Source organism: Oncorhynchus gorbuscha, linkage group LG09 (assembly GCF_021184085.1).
Source record: "Oncorhynchus gorbuscha isolate QuinsamMale2020 ecotype Even-year linkage group LG09, OgorEven_v1.0, whole genome shotgun sequence".
Taxonomy (NCBI): domain Eukaryota; kingdom Metazoa; phylum Chordata; class Actinopteri; order Salmoniformes; family Salmonidae; genus Oncorhynchus; species Oncorhynchus gorbuscha.
The window spans coordinates 40,708,771-40,725,748 of record NC_060181.1 but is presented as its reverse complement, the minus strand read 5'-3'; the positions used below and the strand labels follow the sequence as shown (position 1 = coordinate 40,725,748).

The 16,978-nt window shown below is 43.9% G+C and overlaps 1 protein-coding gene and 1 non-coding gene across 2 annotated transcripts in view; both read right to left on the bottom strand.

The window, feature by feature from the left end:
• Positions 1–1,354: 1,354 nt before the first annotated feature.
• Positions 1,355–16,978, bottom strand: part of ago4 (argonaute RISC component 4) — a 34,571-nt gene continuing 18,947 nt past the window's right edge. The window contains 9 exon segments of the mRNA XM_046362415.1: positions 1,355–4,875; positions 4,877–4,925; positions 5,697–5,998; positions 6,448–6,582; positions 7,165–7,480; positions 8,514–8,673; positions 9,028–9,212; positions 9,521–9,654; positions 16,477–16,605. Of these exon segments, the coding sequence (XP_046218371.1) occupies positions 4,816–4,875; positions 4,877–4,925; positions 5,697–5,998; positions 6,448–6,582; positions 7,165–7,480; positions 8,514–8,673; positions 9,028–9,212; positions 9,521–9,654; positions 16,477–16,605 (1,470 nt within the window). The 3' untranslated portion in view covers positions 1,355–4,815.
• LOC124044789 lies at positions 7,737–7,817 on the bottom strand. The gene has a single exon (XR_006840726.1). It is a non-coding gene; the product is annotated as a small nucleolar RNA SNORD35 (small nucleolar RNA).

Here is a 16,978-nt window from a genome sequence, read left to right as displayed (position 1 = left end):
GGGGTGCTGCAGTGAAAGGGAGAAATGGCCAAAAAAAGACAAATAAAGGCAGCTAGGTGGAGTGACTGTTGTTTGCGAGCAGAAAGAATCAGACTACAAAGCAGAAACCCCCACGTGAGAAATACAGGTCAGGTGTAAGCATTCACTCTCCATCTAAGGGATGGAGAAAAGTGGTGTTGCCTGAACAAGTCTCCTTAAATTTACTCACAAAAATTAAGTGCAGCGAGTGTCATTTTTCCATTGAGATCGTCTGTTTCTTCTCATTCGAGATTGATTCAATGTCTATGGTCACAAAGCACTGGTCTTCCATATCAAGGGCTGATATCCCATCTTGTGGATTATATCAATGGATTTACATTGTTAACAGTGTGACTGACGGAGAACAAATGATTTATTTTGCTTATCAGCTGTTCGTTTCTGATCTCCTCGCTCACCACATCTCATTGAACCTTGGTGTGCTGATTAATTCAATAGTATGGTAACAAGATCTGCGGTTCGAGTTCCCTTCCTCGTGCGAGTGTGACCTCTCCTTGGCAACGGTGGTCATGACAACAGCACGGGACACAGGAAATGGAATAGGAGGGGCAGTGATACAAGAGGGTGAAAGGGGGAGGGAGGATGGGGATGCACAGGCTGTCCATTGTGAATGAGACATATTGGCCCATGGTACTGCATATGATGAATACCACATCGTAAATGAAGGCTATTGCGGAAATCCACCGGAATCATTACACAAAATAATACATGAACATCGAAATAAATGTTCGAAACCCAAATATAAGTCGCCAGGTTTTCATTGATTTGTCGAGTTGGTGCTCACACACACACACAACATGTTTGACGGAACAGGCACTGCACACTCTAACACACACAATAGCAGTAATTGTTCAAGATGGAGATTACACAAAATCAGGGATGTCCAAGATAGTTGTATCAGCTGACTACATTGTCCAAGTCAACAAATGCTACCTATAGATTTACAATTGCTCTTTGGTACATGATAGTGGCTTTGTCATAAAATGACAGTGTCTTATCTTTTGTTAAGCTAAACTGAGTGAGGAGGGGGTTTTCAGGAGTCCCATCTCCTCAGACTGTTTTTGCTCAGCCAGTAGACTTGTTCTGCTCATTGAGAGAATGATGCCATCTACTGACAGGTTAATGTAGTACCTCTAGTTGCGATTGTGGACTAGTTCTATTATACTGTACATTAAATTCTCTACAGTGGCAGCCCTGTAATCACACAACTCATTTATTATACATTGTAAATGGAGCAGAAGACGAGCATTTGCCCTTTGTGTCATATGTGGTGTTGGGGTAAAAAGCAATAAAGGAATGAAGAGAGGAAACACCAGGGGCTGATATAGGCATAAAATACCAATTTATTACTTTGCACAATAACACAAATATTCCCTGCAGGCTAAAAAAAAAAAAAAAATTCAACATGTCACATAGCAATACAGCGAGTGATTAGGCGCCTTTGTGGGAGGGACCTGAGGAAGCCCCACCCCCCTCCCCAGCAGGTCAGACAGGGTACCTTTCTATTGCCATTGGACAGTCACACAGCTCAGACCACTAGCAGAAAACAGCAGAGCTACACACCAGAATAAAGAAGAAAATTAAATTACACAATGTCAAATAACAAACCTGTAGTCATTATATCAAAGAGGAATTAAAAAATAAAATCATGCTCTCTTTCAAACGGGGCACAGAAAGAATGGTTCGTTAAAAAGGTTAAAAAGGAGGTATTCCTGTGGCCGTGGACACCTTGGGCCGAGGCCCCCCACAGAGAGGAAGTGCGCTTGTGTGGGTGGCGCCACGAGACAGGACAGCCCCAAGAGGCGTGGCAGGGGCACAAACCAGGAAGTGGAGGCCTAAATGGACGCTACACTGAAGCCTGTGCGGGGGCGAGAGTTCAAGTCTTTACCGGGCCCACTTTTGAAGAAAGTACCTCGTTTGTCTTCGGGCCACGACATAAAGGCTGGAACGCTCAGCCTCTAGCGGCCTGTGCCTCCGTTTTTTTACTGACATTTGTGTAGGAATCTTTCAAATACGTCTCGAGGAGAGTGGACGATATTGCTAGCCTATAACAGTCTCACTAAATTCATGAACATTTATTTTTTCCCCCTCCTGTCTCTTAATAAATATAATTCTAAAGAGATTTTTTTTAGAGACAATACTCTGGCATGCAGGCGAGCAAAGTCTAAATGTTACCTTTTTTAAATGTTACCTTTTTTTAAATGTTTATTCTCAGAGCCTAAATAGCTAGTCCACTGAATGCACATTCCCACTGATTGATACAGGCAACAAAACTAGTTACAGAAACACAAACGGCGACAGAGAGCAGACCAACAGCCACGTCGACGAGAAGAATTATAGCTTTTTCCTCATTCGAAAACTGGATTCTGGGTTAATATTGCTTTGCAATGATAATATGTTCAAAACTGGGGAGTCATCACCGCCTTTGGATCCCCTGCTAGGAGACCACACCCACATCCTGGACAATGCTCCAGTCTGGCCACACCCACAGGAACACACTCTGCAGACTACCACACCAGGCTGAATCAACGCAGCACCCTTGCCGCGTGGGGAAACTAGTGCACGTCTCCACAACAGCTTAGCCCCCGCCCCTCAAACTTACTGCATGCAACGCCTGGACCGCCACCATGCTTCCCCTCCCATAGGCAAGCGCCCACGCCCTCGACAGGTAGGCGCTCAAAACTCATTCATAGCAAACCTGCTGCTTAACGTATGGTTTATTACAAAAGGGTTTCTCGCTGAGCCGACCCCCCCTGACGAGGCGTGCACGCCGCCGTCGACCCCCGCCCCATCCTCACCGCGAGTTATGCACAACCATACCCAACCCCACGACTGTGGTTAAATGGGATCTTTAACCACGGTCGTGACTGGTCAGGTGTCATTAGATCCAAGGGCAGTGCTTATGCTTTATGTTCATATCTGGTGTTCAAAACATTATTTCATTAAAAAATACCAGAAGTTTAGACTTGGATAGATATACTTGTTCAAATACACACAAACTATCATAGAAACACATTATGAAGTTCTAAAAATGTAACTCATTGCCTATTGCATACCTCTTTGTTTACCACTGTCTGTCCCAGTTTCTTCCTAATGCCAGCTCTGATTGTCACCTTTCATCCATTCGAACCGAAACCCCCTGCTGCCAAGAATACTCACCAGATGAGCACTGATGGTAACCTCCTGTTTTACCAGTCAGGAGTAACAGTGATAGATCAACACAGATGTTCCCTACTGGAGAACACAGCCAAACCATTCCCTAACACCATAAACTACTACATAACTGAGGAGCAGAAGGGCGCATAAACCGATACACCTTGGGCCTCCCCCACGCCGGAGGCCCCCCACCTTGGGCCTCCCCCACGCCGGAGGCCAGAATGCTACAAAGTGTCTAACTCTAAACCCAGCCACTGATCTCCTAACTACACATCTGGTTGCTGCCGGTTTGATAATTATCATAATCGTATATAAGAACATTAACAACAACAATAAGAACAACATCAAATATACCAACTATGTCTGAACAATAGTTAAGATTAGCCACAAAAACAGTTTTATATTAAACTCTTACAAATTCTGCTTTTTGATTTGTATGTATAAATGCATAAAGGTAAGAGAAGAGTGCCCTCTGTTGCTTACCTAGCATCCCCGGTCAGTGCAATGAATTGGCCGGTAGCAAAGGAGACCCCAAAAGTTAAGTGAATGCGTTTTCCTGCTCTGAAAAATTCAGACGACTAGCGCCTTGCTAAAAAACATGCTCCACCCCAACAATGTCATAACCGTTGAGACAAACAAGTTTAAGGGATGGATCCCCTTCCTCACACGGGGCACCAACTAAGACGGCTTAGCCCAATGCCGTAAACCCTCACGAAGCTCTCAACCATTCAATTAGGTCCCATTGCCCAGTCAGCCACACCGGCTAAACCACGGTTGCTACTGCTACACATATACCCACCGGCCTCTGTGAAGTCTGTATGGTTCAATCTGTTCTATAGATGTAAATATTTATATATATGTAATGTGTGAATATAAAAACATCAAATCTGAGGCATTTACAGCAGTTATCTCCTTGATTTTCCCTTTACAATTCAGTGGCCTGCCATGAAACACACACACGCAAAGACACACACGCACACGTATATACACAAACACACTTATTCTTCGCTAAATGGGAGAAGAAAGAGTAATGGGTATGGATACCCAGGTGACCTCGCTTGTAAGACTGAAGAAAAGGAGAAAGGAAAAACATGATCATAAAAGGAAAGAAAAAATATTCTCAAAAAAAGGTCCACCCCACCCATGTTTCCACGCATACCCCCAATGACCCCCACCAACCCAAGACCTTATGACAGGTTTTCACCCAAAGGGGCTTTGAGGTAAAAAGTAGACAGAGTCCTGCTTAGCTAGAAGAGCTGCCACTGACGATTGGCATCAGTCCACTCCATTGCTCAGTGTTACAAAAAAAACACACAAAAAAGACATTCAAAAGGAAAAATAAAAAATAAAATGGCTCAACTTGTGTATGCGTGTATTTGCTTTCTCTGTACATTGGAAACCCCACGGTCTCTCAGTGCCGGATTGCTGGTAAAAAGGCGGCTCAATCGGGAACGCCGGATGTCGTTTTTTCCCCGAAAAGGAAAATACTCCATTGGCACACTTCACTGGCTTCGAACCGCTTTGGTGCAGATCAACACGCAAGAGAAATAGAGAGACTGGCAAAAAAAGAGAGAGAGACAGAGGAGAGAGATGGGACAGAACTGCACCCATTGCTGGCGTGGCTCAGGCGAAGTACATGGTGTGCTGGGTATCATAGTGGATCTGGACTGCCTTGGCTAGGGCCAGGGGGGTCCCGACCGTTACTCTGGCCCGACACGTGGCTGCCCTCCGCACTGCAGGACAGGACAAGAGAAAGGGGTCAGATACATGATAAAGTAACAGAAGCAAAAGCCCAACTGTTTGGTTGCACCATTACAACTTAACGGTCATTTTGAACTAAATCTACCAGAATGTATTTGCATCAACATGCCAAACAAAAATGGTATATTCAGTAAAGATAGATGCATAATATGTTGCAGATATAAATCTAACATATAGGGCAGAAAATACAGCCCATTAGTGTCTGTTCAGGCTAAAATGACATTTCATATACCGTCCTCTGTGTAATTACTAGGACAGTGAAGCATGTTTTTTTCCCTTTTGGCTCTGTACTTAAGCACTTTGATTTTAAATGATACAATGATTGAGGTTAAAGTGCAGACTGTCTGCTTTAATTTGAGGTTATATTCATCCATATCGGGTGAACCATTTAGAAATTACACCACTTTTTGTACGTAGTCCCCCCCATTTTAGGAGACCAAAAGTACTGGGACAAACTCAACAAATTTGTTGAGTTTGTCCCAGTACTTCTGGTCTCCTAAAATGGGGGGGGGAACTACGTAGAAAAAAATGGTGTAATTTCTAAATGGTTCACCCGATATGGATGAATATAACCTCAAATTAAAGCAGACGGTCTGCACTTTAACCTCAGTCATTGTATCATTTCAAATCCTAAGTGCTGAAGTAGAGCCAAAAGAAAACGGTCCCAATAACTACAGAGGGCACTGTATATCTGTGATACCCCTCAGTATTCAGAACTTGTGCCTTGCCACTTTCATCAGTACCTGTCGTGATCTTTGTCCACCAGGTGGTAGCGGGCGCGGAAAGCCACCAGCCGGGCGTAGTAGGCTGGCGCGGGGATGGAGACTGAGCGGGTGCAGCGGACGTAGGTGTGGCACAGCTGGTAGGTGAGCAGCTGGAGCTCGTCGGCCGTGAAGCAGTTGTCGTCCCACAGGACGTGGTAGTGGGAGGGCCGGCTGGTGCCCTGGATCCCAGCATGGCTGCACAGGTAGAAGTCAAACTCGGAGGGGTGAGTGATTGTGCTGTCCACAGTGGTTCCGGCTGGGACGTTGCCACTCTTTCCAACCTGTAGGGGGGGATAGTTGCGATTAAAGACACTGGATATGCTGGGGTGCAAGCTGAAGAGGGGCTAACTCGCTCTGCAACCCATCTAACTTTGGCTGTGTCTAAATAATGAATCGAGTGAACTGTCAGCTCAGATATTACTCCAAAGATAGGAGTTTTGAGAGATGCATTTAAAAAGTATTAAAACACTGCCAAAGGCCTGGTACAGATGTCGTTTTATCCACAAATGGTTTAAAGGTGGGTAATCTGATCCTAGACCTGCGGTTAACTGCACCCTCTACATCAGGGATGTCAAACTCAATTCCCGGAGGGCTGGGTGTCCTCGCCCCTCCCATGCACTTGATTGATCATTTGAAAAGGGTAATTGCTTAGGAAGTTCCCTAAAAAAACACAGACACTGCCCTCCAGGAATTGAGTTGACACCCCTGCTCTACATGGGTCTCCACTCACCCTCTCGGCCTTGTCTGAGCAGAAGAGGCGGGTGTGGTGGCGTTTCTGAACCACGATGTAGGTGATGCCCGGTCGGTAGTCCTCCTCCAAGCTGATACAGGCCTTCCTGATTGCTATCAGCTCCGGCCACGCCACCTACACACACAGCCACCCACACAGACATAGAAACAGTGAGATTCACATTGCAGGGAAAAATGCATTGATATGATTCTCTGGTTGAGTCAAAGTTGGCTGCGTTTACACAGGTAGCCTAATTCTGTTCTTCTGCCCAATTATTGGCCAAAGATCTGATCCGATTGGTCAAAAGACCAATAATTGAGCAAAAGATCCAAATCGGGCTGCCTGTGTAAACGCAGTGAGATGCTATATCCAGGGCACTGTGGCACAAATCACTAGGGACCACACTTGTTCTCTTCTATCCTTTACATTATATCTCAAGTTGTAGAGACAGGGTTAATTGGAGAGGGAGATCCGTCTGGATATACTTTGAGTCAGTATTTAACCGTCAACGCCCAACACTGATAGGACACCATGGTTTTGCTGGGGTGCGAAGGGCCGCACCTTTTAAAGGGATAAGCAGCCACCGACTCAAAATGAGAAATCATAAAGCAATGTCATTCAACGGTCAATTCAGAACAGAGTCAAAACCTGAAAACCCACAAACCCTAATGAACCGAAACGACACGCATCAAACCCTCCCAGTCACCCCCTCCTCACCTGTTTCATTTGGCCCTCGGACACGCCGCCGCGGTAGTAGATGATGCGGGTGGGCTTGAAGCGTGTGGACTTGTAGAACTGAATGAGCAGCTCGCGCACCATGTTGGTCAGGTCCTGGATGACCTCCTGGCTGTACAGCTGCTCCTGGGACAGGTCCTGGCGCGACGTCTGCACGCGCACCGTGGCACAGTAGCGGCTGGGGTGGCCGTCCATGCTGCCCACCACCGCCGCGATGGAGGGCTTCTTGCCGTCGCCGGCTGGAGGGTGAGTAACGTCCGCCCCCAGGAAGATGACAGGTTGCTGGAACACAGAGGGTCTGGAGGTAGGGAGAGGTTTACATTATTTACATGTTGTTTTTTTTAAAGATATGGCAATAAAATAAACGTACGTGTGTGTGTGTGTATATGAGTGTTGCTTTGCTCTTAGAGCAGAGGTATAGGTCTTCAGCACAATACATTTGAGAATTGATTGACATGTTATGGACATAACAGAATGTGGATAGGCAATTGTATGTTGTGTGGGTGTATTGCGCTTTCATTGATGATTAAGCAGTGGGCTGTTTTATTCACAGTTGTACTGCATCAGTGTTGCCTTTAGGCAATTTCTTCAAAGCCATGAAGGCTCGGAAGACCACCGTGAGAACATCACTTGCAGCGAGACACAATCTTGAGTATAACACATTGAACAAACACAAACGCAACATGTAAAGTGTTGGTTTCATGTGCTAAAATAAAATTTCAAAAATCTGACATTTTCCATACACACAAAAAGCTGATTTCTCGCAAATTTTGTGTACAGATTTGTTTATATCCCTTTTCGTGAGCATTTCTCCTTTGCCAAGATAATCCAGCCGCCTGACAAGTGTGGGATATGAAGAAGCTGATTCCCCTTGTGCTGGGGACAATAAATGATGTCTCAAGTTGAGGAAGCGTGCAATTGGCATGTTGATTGCTGGAATGTACACCAGAGCTGTTGCCAGAGAATTTCATGTTAATTTATCAACCATAAACTGCATCCAACGTCATTTTAGAGAATTTAGCAGCATGTCCAACCAGTCTCACAACCACAGACCACTTGTAACCCACACCAGCCCAGGACCTCCATAGCCAGCTTCTTCACCTGCAGGATCGTCTGAGGGGTGGTGGGGGTGCTGAGTATTTGTCTGTAATAAAGCCCTTTAGTGGAGAAAAACTCATTTCTGATTGGCTCCCCATGGCCGCACCCCTGCCCAGTCATGTGAAATTACATAGATTAGGGCCTAATGAATTTATTTCAATTAACTGATTTCCTTATATGAATTGTAACTCTTTAAAATTGCATGTATGAGTATGCGTGTGTGTGGTTGCCACCTCTGATGGGGCACAAGGACGTTGTTGATGCCACCCAGTTTGGCGTTGATCTTGAGGCAGAGGTTGGAGAGGGTTTGGGGGGACGTCTTCACCACGTTCTTCACCTGGACACACTGAGTGGCCATGCCCAGGAGAGTGTCTCCTACCCGCTTCACCTCCGCTGTGGCACCAGGACCATAGGGACACAGAAAAGTAATTGAGCTCTAATATTCTCAAATGCAAGAGTAGCTAGTAGATTGGTTCTCTGAACATTTTAAGCATGAATAGTGAACTAGTGTTCCTCAAGGCACTAGTGGAAATTTGAGGGGGGTTTGCTCCCCTACCACCATTTTCAAGCCTTCCAATTATATTTGATCAAATATCTTATACAAATCCATAAGAGGAAATGCATTTTATTTTAAAGACAGTAGGAAGAGACAGACAACCTAGTTGAAGTTAGTTTGCTCTTCTTTCAACATAATAGATTTCTCCAAATAAAGAATAGATTTCCCAACTAAAGTAGTATGATTCTTACCGTAGACAGGGGTTTTGCCAGGCAGGATGACCACGATGAGCTGCAGTCCCACATAGGACATCTTCAGGTGTTTGAACATGGGTTCCACGCTGTCCGCTCCCTGGGCGTATTTACAGAAACACGGCTGTCCCTGGATGGGCATCCCCGCGTCCTTCGAGATCTTCCTCAGCTGGTCTGTGAAGCTCCTAGAAAACCATGAACAAACCTTCAGGGAATCTAGTCTAGAGCCAGAATACTGCATTCAAACTGTTGAAAAATAAGTTGAAATTCTGTGGTCAAAATCCTAACTTAAGATATATTTGCGTAACTAGTATGCATACATCAATGGGAGATGTACATCATATTTTGGATAAGCCCACATATCTTAAAAGTTTGGATTTGGCCCGAAATGAGTAATGATCACCACACAGACTAAGGGCTATGGAGATTTGTGGGAATAGGAAAAGAGAAAGGGTGAAGGTGTGTCTCCCATGTTGACAGGCAGATGACTCACTTGAGCAGGTCCTCTCTGCACTGTTTCTGTGGGGCGAAGCAGGCCACAGCCCACACCTTGATCTCGATCCCGGCGTAGAACTGCTTCCCCCGCATGTCCCACACGCCCTGGTTGGGCGTGGCCACGGTCTTATTCTGCGGAGAGAGTCCCTACGCTCTTAGTGAACCCCCCCGGTTTAACCAGCCGACACAGCAGATACAACTCCCCAGCTTCCTGCCTGCACCACGCACATAGTGCGGGTAGAAGTTGCACCTTCCCAGTGATACAGGGTCAGATCTTTTTACATACAACTAATGGGGGTGATTAGGATGGGGGGGGGGGGGGGTAGGAGAATCTGACCCTAGATCTGTGGTTCGAGGCAACTTCTACCGTAAGATCCTATTACACACAGTTCATCCCATTGCAAGAAGCATGCAGGCAAAACCTCCACATACTAAACCGCACCGGAAGCTTATTCCACAGGGCAGAACGTTCACGTATGGAATAGACACTGTACATTAAAAGATGAGCAAATACTTTACACTGTGATAAGACTGCAGGCTACCACCCTTCCAGTTATATCAACAACAAATTTTGCTGATACACACCTAGGTGCCATGTGTTATTCAATCCATTCCTACTAAAGCCAACTTAGATCGATGGATAGATGTACATCTATCTCTCAGGGTCCGTATCCACATGCGATTCTCCAGCAAGCTATACATATACAAATGCACAGTTCAAGAAAGAAAAAGCCCTGAAGACTGATGTGCCGATCCAGCATTGAATCAGATGTCCACAGTAATTATAGCAACATACTGTATATTATAAACATCAGCATGATAAAACAGTGATGGAGTGACAAAACACAAGGACAGTCACTTGTCTCATCACAAACCCATTAGAGCTACAACATAGCCATAGCAGTTAAAATGGCTGAAAGATGTGCCAGTCATACAAACGAATAGTATTGAGAAAAACATTTCAAAGGATGAAGATAAGACTCAATTACCCAGCACTCCAAAACACTCAAGAAGAGACTGTAAAATGGGCCCGATAAAATGCATAGAAACCAGCAATACCGTGCCAAAACTGTCAGTACATCTCTATTAAAGCCATTTCTGTGACCAAATGTTTTACAGTCCAACTGTGGTAGAGGTCTACCCATACCAAACATTATTACGCTATATAAAGACTGGACGTAACTCATTATGTAGAAACCAAGTATATAGCCTACATATAACAAACACACATACCACACAGCACCAGTCAAAAGTCTTGACACACACTCTTTCAAGGGTTTTTATTTTACAATGTAGAAAATAGTAAGAAATCAAAATATATTTTAGATTCTTCAAATAGCCATGCTTTGCCTTGATGACAGCTTTGCACACTCTTAGCATTCTCTCAACCAGCTTAACATGGAATGCTATTTCAACAGTCTTGGAGTTCCCTCATATGCTGAGCACTTGTTGACTGCTTTTCCTTCATTCTGCGGTTCAACTCATCCCAAACCATCTCAATTGGGTTGAGGTCGGGTGATTGTGTAGGTCAGGTCATCTGATGCAGCACTCAATCACTCTTCTTTGTCAAATAGCCTTTTACACAGCCTAGAAGTGTGTTGGGTCATTGTCCTGTTGAAAAACAACTGATAGTGGGACTAAGCACAAACCAGATGGGATGGCGTATCGCTGCAGAATGCTGTGGTAGCCATGCTGGTTAAGTGTGCCTTGAATTCTAAATAATTCACGACAGTGTCACCAGCAAAGCACCCCCAAACTATCACACCTCCTCCATGCTTCACGGTGGGAACCACACATGCAGAGTTCATCCGTTCACGTACTCTGAGTCTCACAAAGACACGGAGATCGGAACCAAAAATTTGGACTCATACCAAGGGGCAGATTTCCACCGGTCGAATGTCCAGTGCTCGTGTATTTCGTGTCTTCCTTTCCTGTGGCGGTCCTCATGAGAGCCAGTTTCATCATAGCGCTTGATGGTTTTTGAGACTGCACTTGAAGGTTTAAAATGTGGAAATGTTCTGTGTTGACTGACCTTGTCTTAAAGCAATGATGGACTGTCATTATCTTTGCTTATTTGAGCTGTTTTTGCTATAATATGGACTTGGTCTTTTACCAAATAGAGCTACCTTCTGTATACCACCCCTAACTTGTCATAACACAAATGATTGGATCAAAAGTATTAAAAAGGAAATAAATTACACAAATTCACTTTTAACAAGGCACACCTGTTAATTGAAATGCATTCCAGGTGACTACCTCGTGAAGCTGATTGAGAGAATGCCAAGAATGTGCAAAGCTGTCATCAAGGCAAAGGGTGGCGACAAAGGGGGCGGCAGGTAGCCTAGTGGTTAGAGCAGTAACCGAAAGCTAGATCGAATCCCTGAGCTGACAAGGTAAAAATCTGTCATTCTGCCCCTGAACAATGTGTTTCCTACGCCGTGCTTCACAGTAGGTATGGTGTTCTTTGGATGCAACTCAGCATTCTTTGTCCTCCAAACACAACGAGTTGAGTTTTTACCAAAAAGTTCTATTTTGGCGAAACCAGAACTTTTTGGTAAAAACTCAACTCGTCGTTGAGTCCAAAGAACACCATACCTACTGTGAAGCATGGGGATGGAAACATCATGCTTTGGGGCTGTTTTTCTGCAAAGGGACCAGGACGACTGATCCGTGTAAAGGAAAGAATGAATGGGCCCATGTATCGTGAGATTTTGAGTGAAAATCTCCTTCCATCAGCAAGGGCATTGAAGATGAAACATGGCTGGGTCTTTCAGCATGACAATGATCCCAAACACACTGCCCGGGCAACGAAGGAGTGGCTTCGTAAGAAGCATTTCAAGGTCCTGGAGTGGCCTAACCAGTCTCCAGATCTCATCCCCATAGAAAATCTTTGGAGGGAGTTGAAAGTCCGTGTTGCCCAGCAACAGCCCCAAAACATCACTGCTCTAGAGGAGATCTGCATGGAGGAATTGGCCAAAATACCAGCAACAGTGTGTGAAAACCTTGTGAAGACTTACAGAAAACGTTTGACCTCGGTCATTGCCAACAAAGGGTATATAACAAAGTATTGAGATAAAACTTTTGTTACTGACCAAATACTTATTTTCCACCATAATTTGCAAATAATTTCATTAAAAATCCTACAATGTGATTTTTTTTATTTTTTTATTCTCATTTCTCTGTCATAGTTAAAGTGTACCTATGATGAAAATTACAGGCCTCTCATCTTTTTAAGTGAGAGAACTTGCACAATTGGTGGCTTACTAAATACTTTTTTGCCCCACTGTATGTCAAGGCCTACCTTCAAACTCAGTGCCTCTTTGCTTGACATCATGGGAAAATCAAAATAAATCAGCCAAGACCTCAGGAAAAACAATTGTAGACCTCCACAAGTCTGGTTCATCCTTGGGAGCAATTTCCAAATGCCTGAATGTACCACGTTCATCTGTTCAAACAATAGTACGCAAGTATAAACACCATCGGACCACACAGCCGTCACACAACTCAGGAAGGTGATGCATTCTGTCTCCTAGAGATAAACTTACTTTTGTGCGAAAAGTGCAAATCAATCCCAGAACAACAGCAAAGGACATTGTGAAGATGCTGGAGGAAACGGGTACAGAAGTATCTATATCGACATAACCTGAAATGCCGCTCAGCAAGGAAAAAGCCATTGCTCCAAAACCGCTATAATAAAATCCAGACTACAGTTTGTAACTGCACATGGGGACAAAGATCATACTTTTTGGAGAAATGTCCTCTGGTCGGATGAAACAAAAATAGAACTGTTTGGCCATAATAACCATTGTTATCTTTGGAGGAAAAAGGGGGAGGCTTGCAAGCCAAAGAACACCATCCCAACCGTGAAGCATGGGTGTGGCAGCATCATGGTGTGGGGGTGCTTTACTGCTGGAGGGACTGGTGCACTTCACAAAATAGATGGCATCATGAGGTAGGGAAAATTGTGTGGATATATTGAAGCAACATCTCAAGACATCAGTCAGGAAGTTAAAGGTTGGTCGCAAATGAGTATTCCAAATGGACAATGACCCCAAGCATACTTCCAAAGTTGTGGCAAAATGGCTTAAGGACAACAAAGTCAAAGTATTGGAGTGGCCATCACAAAGCAGTGACTTAAATCCTATAGAAAATGTGTGGGCATAACTGAAAAGGCGTGTGCGAGCAAGGAGGGCTACAAACCTGACTCAGTTACACCAGCTCTGTCAGGAGGAATAAGCCAAAATTCACCCAACTTATTGTGGGAAGCTTGTGGAAGGCTACCCGAAACGTTTTACTCAGGTTAAACAATTTAAGGCAATGCTACCAAATGCGAATAGAGTGCATGTAAACTTCTGACCCACTGGGAATGTGATGAAATGAATAAAAGCTGAAATAAATCACTCTACTATTATTCTGACATTTCACATTATTAAAATAATAATAATAATAATAATAATAAATGCCATTTAGCAGACGCTTTTATCCAAAGCGACTTACAGTCATGTGTGCATACATTCTACGTATGGGTGGTCCCGGGGATCGAACCCACTACCCTGGCGTTACAAGCGCCATGCTCTACCAACTGAGCTACAGAAGGACCACAAAATAAAGTGGTTATCCTAACGGACCTAAAAAAACAAGGAATTTTTACTAGGATTGAAATTCAGGAATTGTGAAAAACTGAGTTTAAATGTATTTGGCTAAGGTATATGTAAACTTCCGACTTCACCGGTATGTCCAAATTTATGACTGGTACCACACACACAATATGCAATAATAAATGCCCTTGCGGGACGTTGGAAGGAATTTCTTGCGGCAACTTCATGGAAGTTGGTGGCAAATTTGCGGCAAACTAAATAGTGTGCCACAAAATGTTGCCAGAAGTTTGCAAATGTTTGCCACTAGTGGTAATCCGCAGCAAATAATAATATTTATTGCCACTATTGGCAAACAGCTAGCCAGAGTTGTTTTTATTTTCTGGACAACAATTCTCTCAAGATTCTATTTGAATCAGTGGCAAACCTGTGGCAACAATATGTATTGCTGCTAGCTGCAAACAGTTCACCAGAAGCCGTTTCTGGGGAACACATGAGTTCCAAGACCAGTAACCGTTGACGACCAATCAAGGGGATTAGGAAAATCTGCTGGAAAATGGAAACCAAGCTACCTACCAAAGTGGTCTGGAATGAGTCCAACTTCATTAACCTTCCTAATAAACGTGAAAAGTGCTAGCCAATTGATGCCTAGTTAGCAGTGTCATGTTTTATGGGATAGAGTGAAAGGGTTGAGGCAGGTTAAATAAGGATTTTTAAGCCTCAAGACAATTGGAAATGGATTGTGTATGTGTGCCATTCGGTGGGTGAATTGGTAAGACAAAATATTGAAGTGCCTTTGAACGGGGTATGTTAGCAGGTGCCAGGAGCACCGGTTTGAGTCAGGAACTGCAACGCTGCTGGGTTTTTCACACTCAACAGTTTACCGTGTGTATCAAGAATGGTCCACCACCCAAAGGACATCCAGCCAACTTGCTGGCCCATGTTGGAGTCAACACTTTCGACACCTTGTGGAGTCCGTGCCCTAATTAATATTTGGAACGTTCTTAATGTTTTGTAGACTCAATGTATGTGTGCACCAGGTCAAGACTTCTTCAAGGCAATAATTCATTTTGGACAAATAATATGAACTGCTTTTGTTGCTTATCTTCCACCCAAGTCTTATACACACCTGAGTCAGGGAGAAGAGACAACTGTCTCTTAAATGATGAAGTCCCCAGTCTAGATTGAATATCAAAATTCATTGATTCGTTTTAAAATCGGTTGTATTGAGGCTTGGCTGGAGAGAAAAAAAAAACACAAAAAAAACACGAGGAACAGTTGGCCACACATTTAATGGTAGATTTAGTAGGCATAAATCCCAGTTTAGGCTAGTTACAATCTTTCTTCTTATAGCATTTATACAAGGCAGAAACATTGATGAGAAGCATTGCAACATCAAGCCAATTTTGTCACAGCCGACCCCGTTTTTCCAAAGCCAAACCCGACCATTAGCCTCTGAGTCTACCTTTCAGTAATATTTTTTTTTGTGTGTCCTAATTTTGTTTTTGTGTTTGATTGTTTCAGTTCATGCATTCAGCAAAGCTTGGATGAAGGACTTCCACAGAGCAGCCATCTCCAAAGTTCACTCAAAAAGGCAATAGTTCTGACCTGGTTTTGATTGACTTCTTTAAATGTATTTAAATTGTGTTAATTATAATTTAAACTTGCATTGGGTGAAAGATATTGCCCAGTTATCACTTGGCTCATGTAAATTCTGTAGTTGCCCCTTTAAAAATCCTACGGTCAACATCCCCAGTGTTCACATTTCTCTCATGTAAATGTAGCTACATAGATTAAACAATTTGCTATTTTCTTCATTAGCATGATGACTTATTTTTATCACTTAAGACATTGAATACATGTCTAGTATATTTAGTATGTTAGGTTTAGTTCTCTGTGAGAAGCATGTTCATTTAAAGTTAGACCTATGTGTGATTTGGTTTATGTAGATACAGTTTAACGTTAACACACAGTAACCAAAAACCTGATCTAATTTGCATACCAAGTTTGCAGCAAAAAAGTTGAACGTTCGCCACAAGTTTCCTAGAATTGTTTGCCAAAAAAATTCACAAGTTGCAACTGTTTGCATGTGAAAATACAAGCTTGGTGGCTACTTGCGGCAAATTGGCCAAAGGAATAACAACTGTTTGCCAGAAGACAGTTTTTCAGTAAGGGTTATTGAATTTAATTAAAATGTGCTATGTGGCATGAAGTCTCATCCTCCTCCCCTTGAGTAGTCCACTCACCCTTTTCATTCACACACACACACACGTATGGCCCATCCCTCCCATGAAACATTGACCCAGCCCAGTGCCCCAGTACTCACCCTGCCACAGTCCCGCCCAGTGTCGGTACTCACCCGGCCCCCATACTGCAGCATGGGCGCTGGGAGGACTCGGCCTGTCACCTCGGTCATGTCGTTGTGCACCACAATGCCAAACTCCTTCAGGTAGGGGTCGGGACCGCCCACCATGCTGTTGCTTTTGACCTGGGGGGGGGTGAGAAAAGGTGGTGTGAAAGGAAGGGGTTAGGCAGGCAGAGAAGACTTTGCTTCCTGCTAGTGTCTGAAGTATTTTTGTTGTTGTGAATCTATCATTTAGATTCCTACTGCAATCGACCGTTACCAATACCAGATCATCAATTCATTCATTCATTCAATTCGGCCCAGATTATATTTGGGGGAGTGGACATGGAATACTCAGTAAGGAAGCCATATGAGGCAAGAGATATGTGCGTTGGGGTTTCAAGACTGCAGACCTTTTCTGGACAACCACACTTCTTTAGAAAACAGTAACACGGATATTTGCAACTACTCAAAAGATCCAATAGTGCATTTTCCTTGCAAAAAAAACGAATGGCTG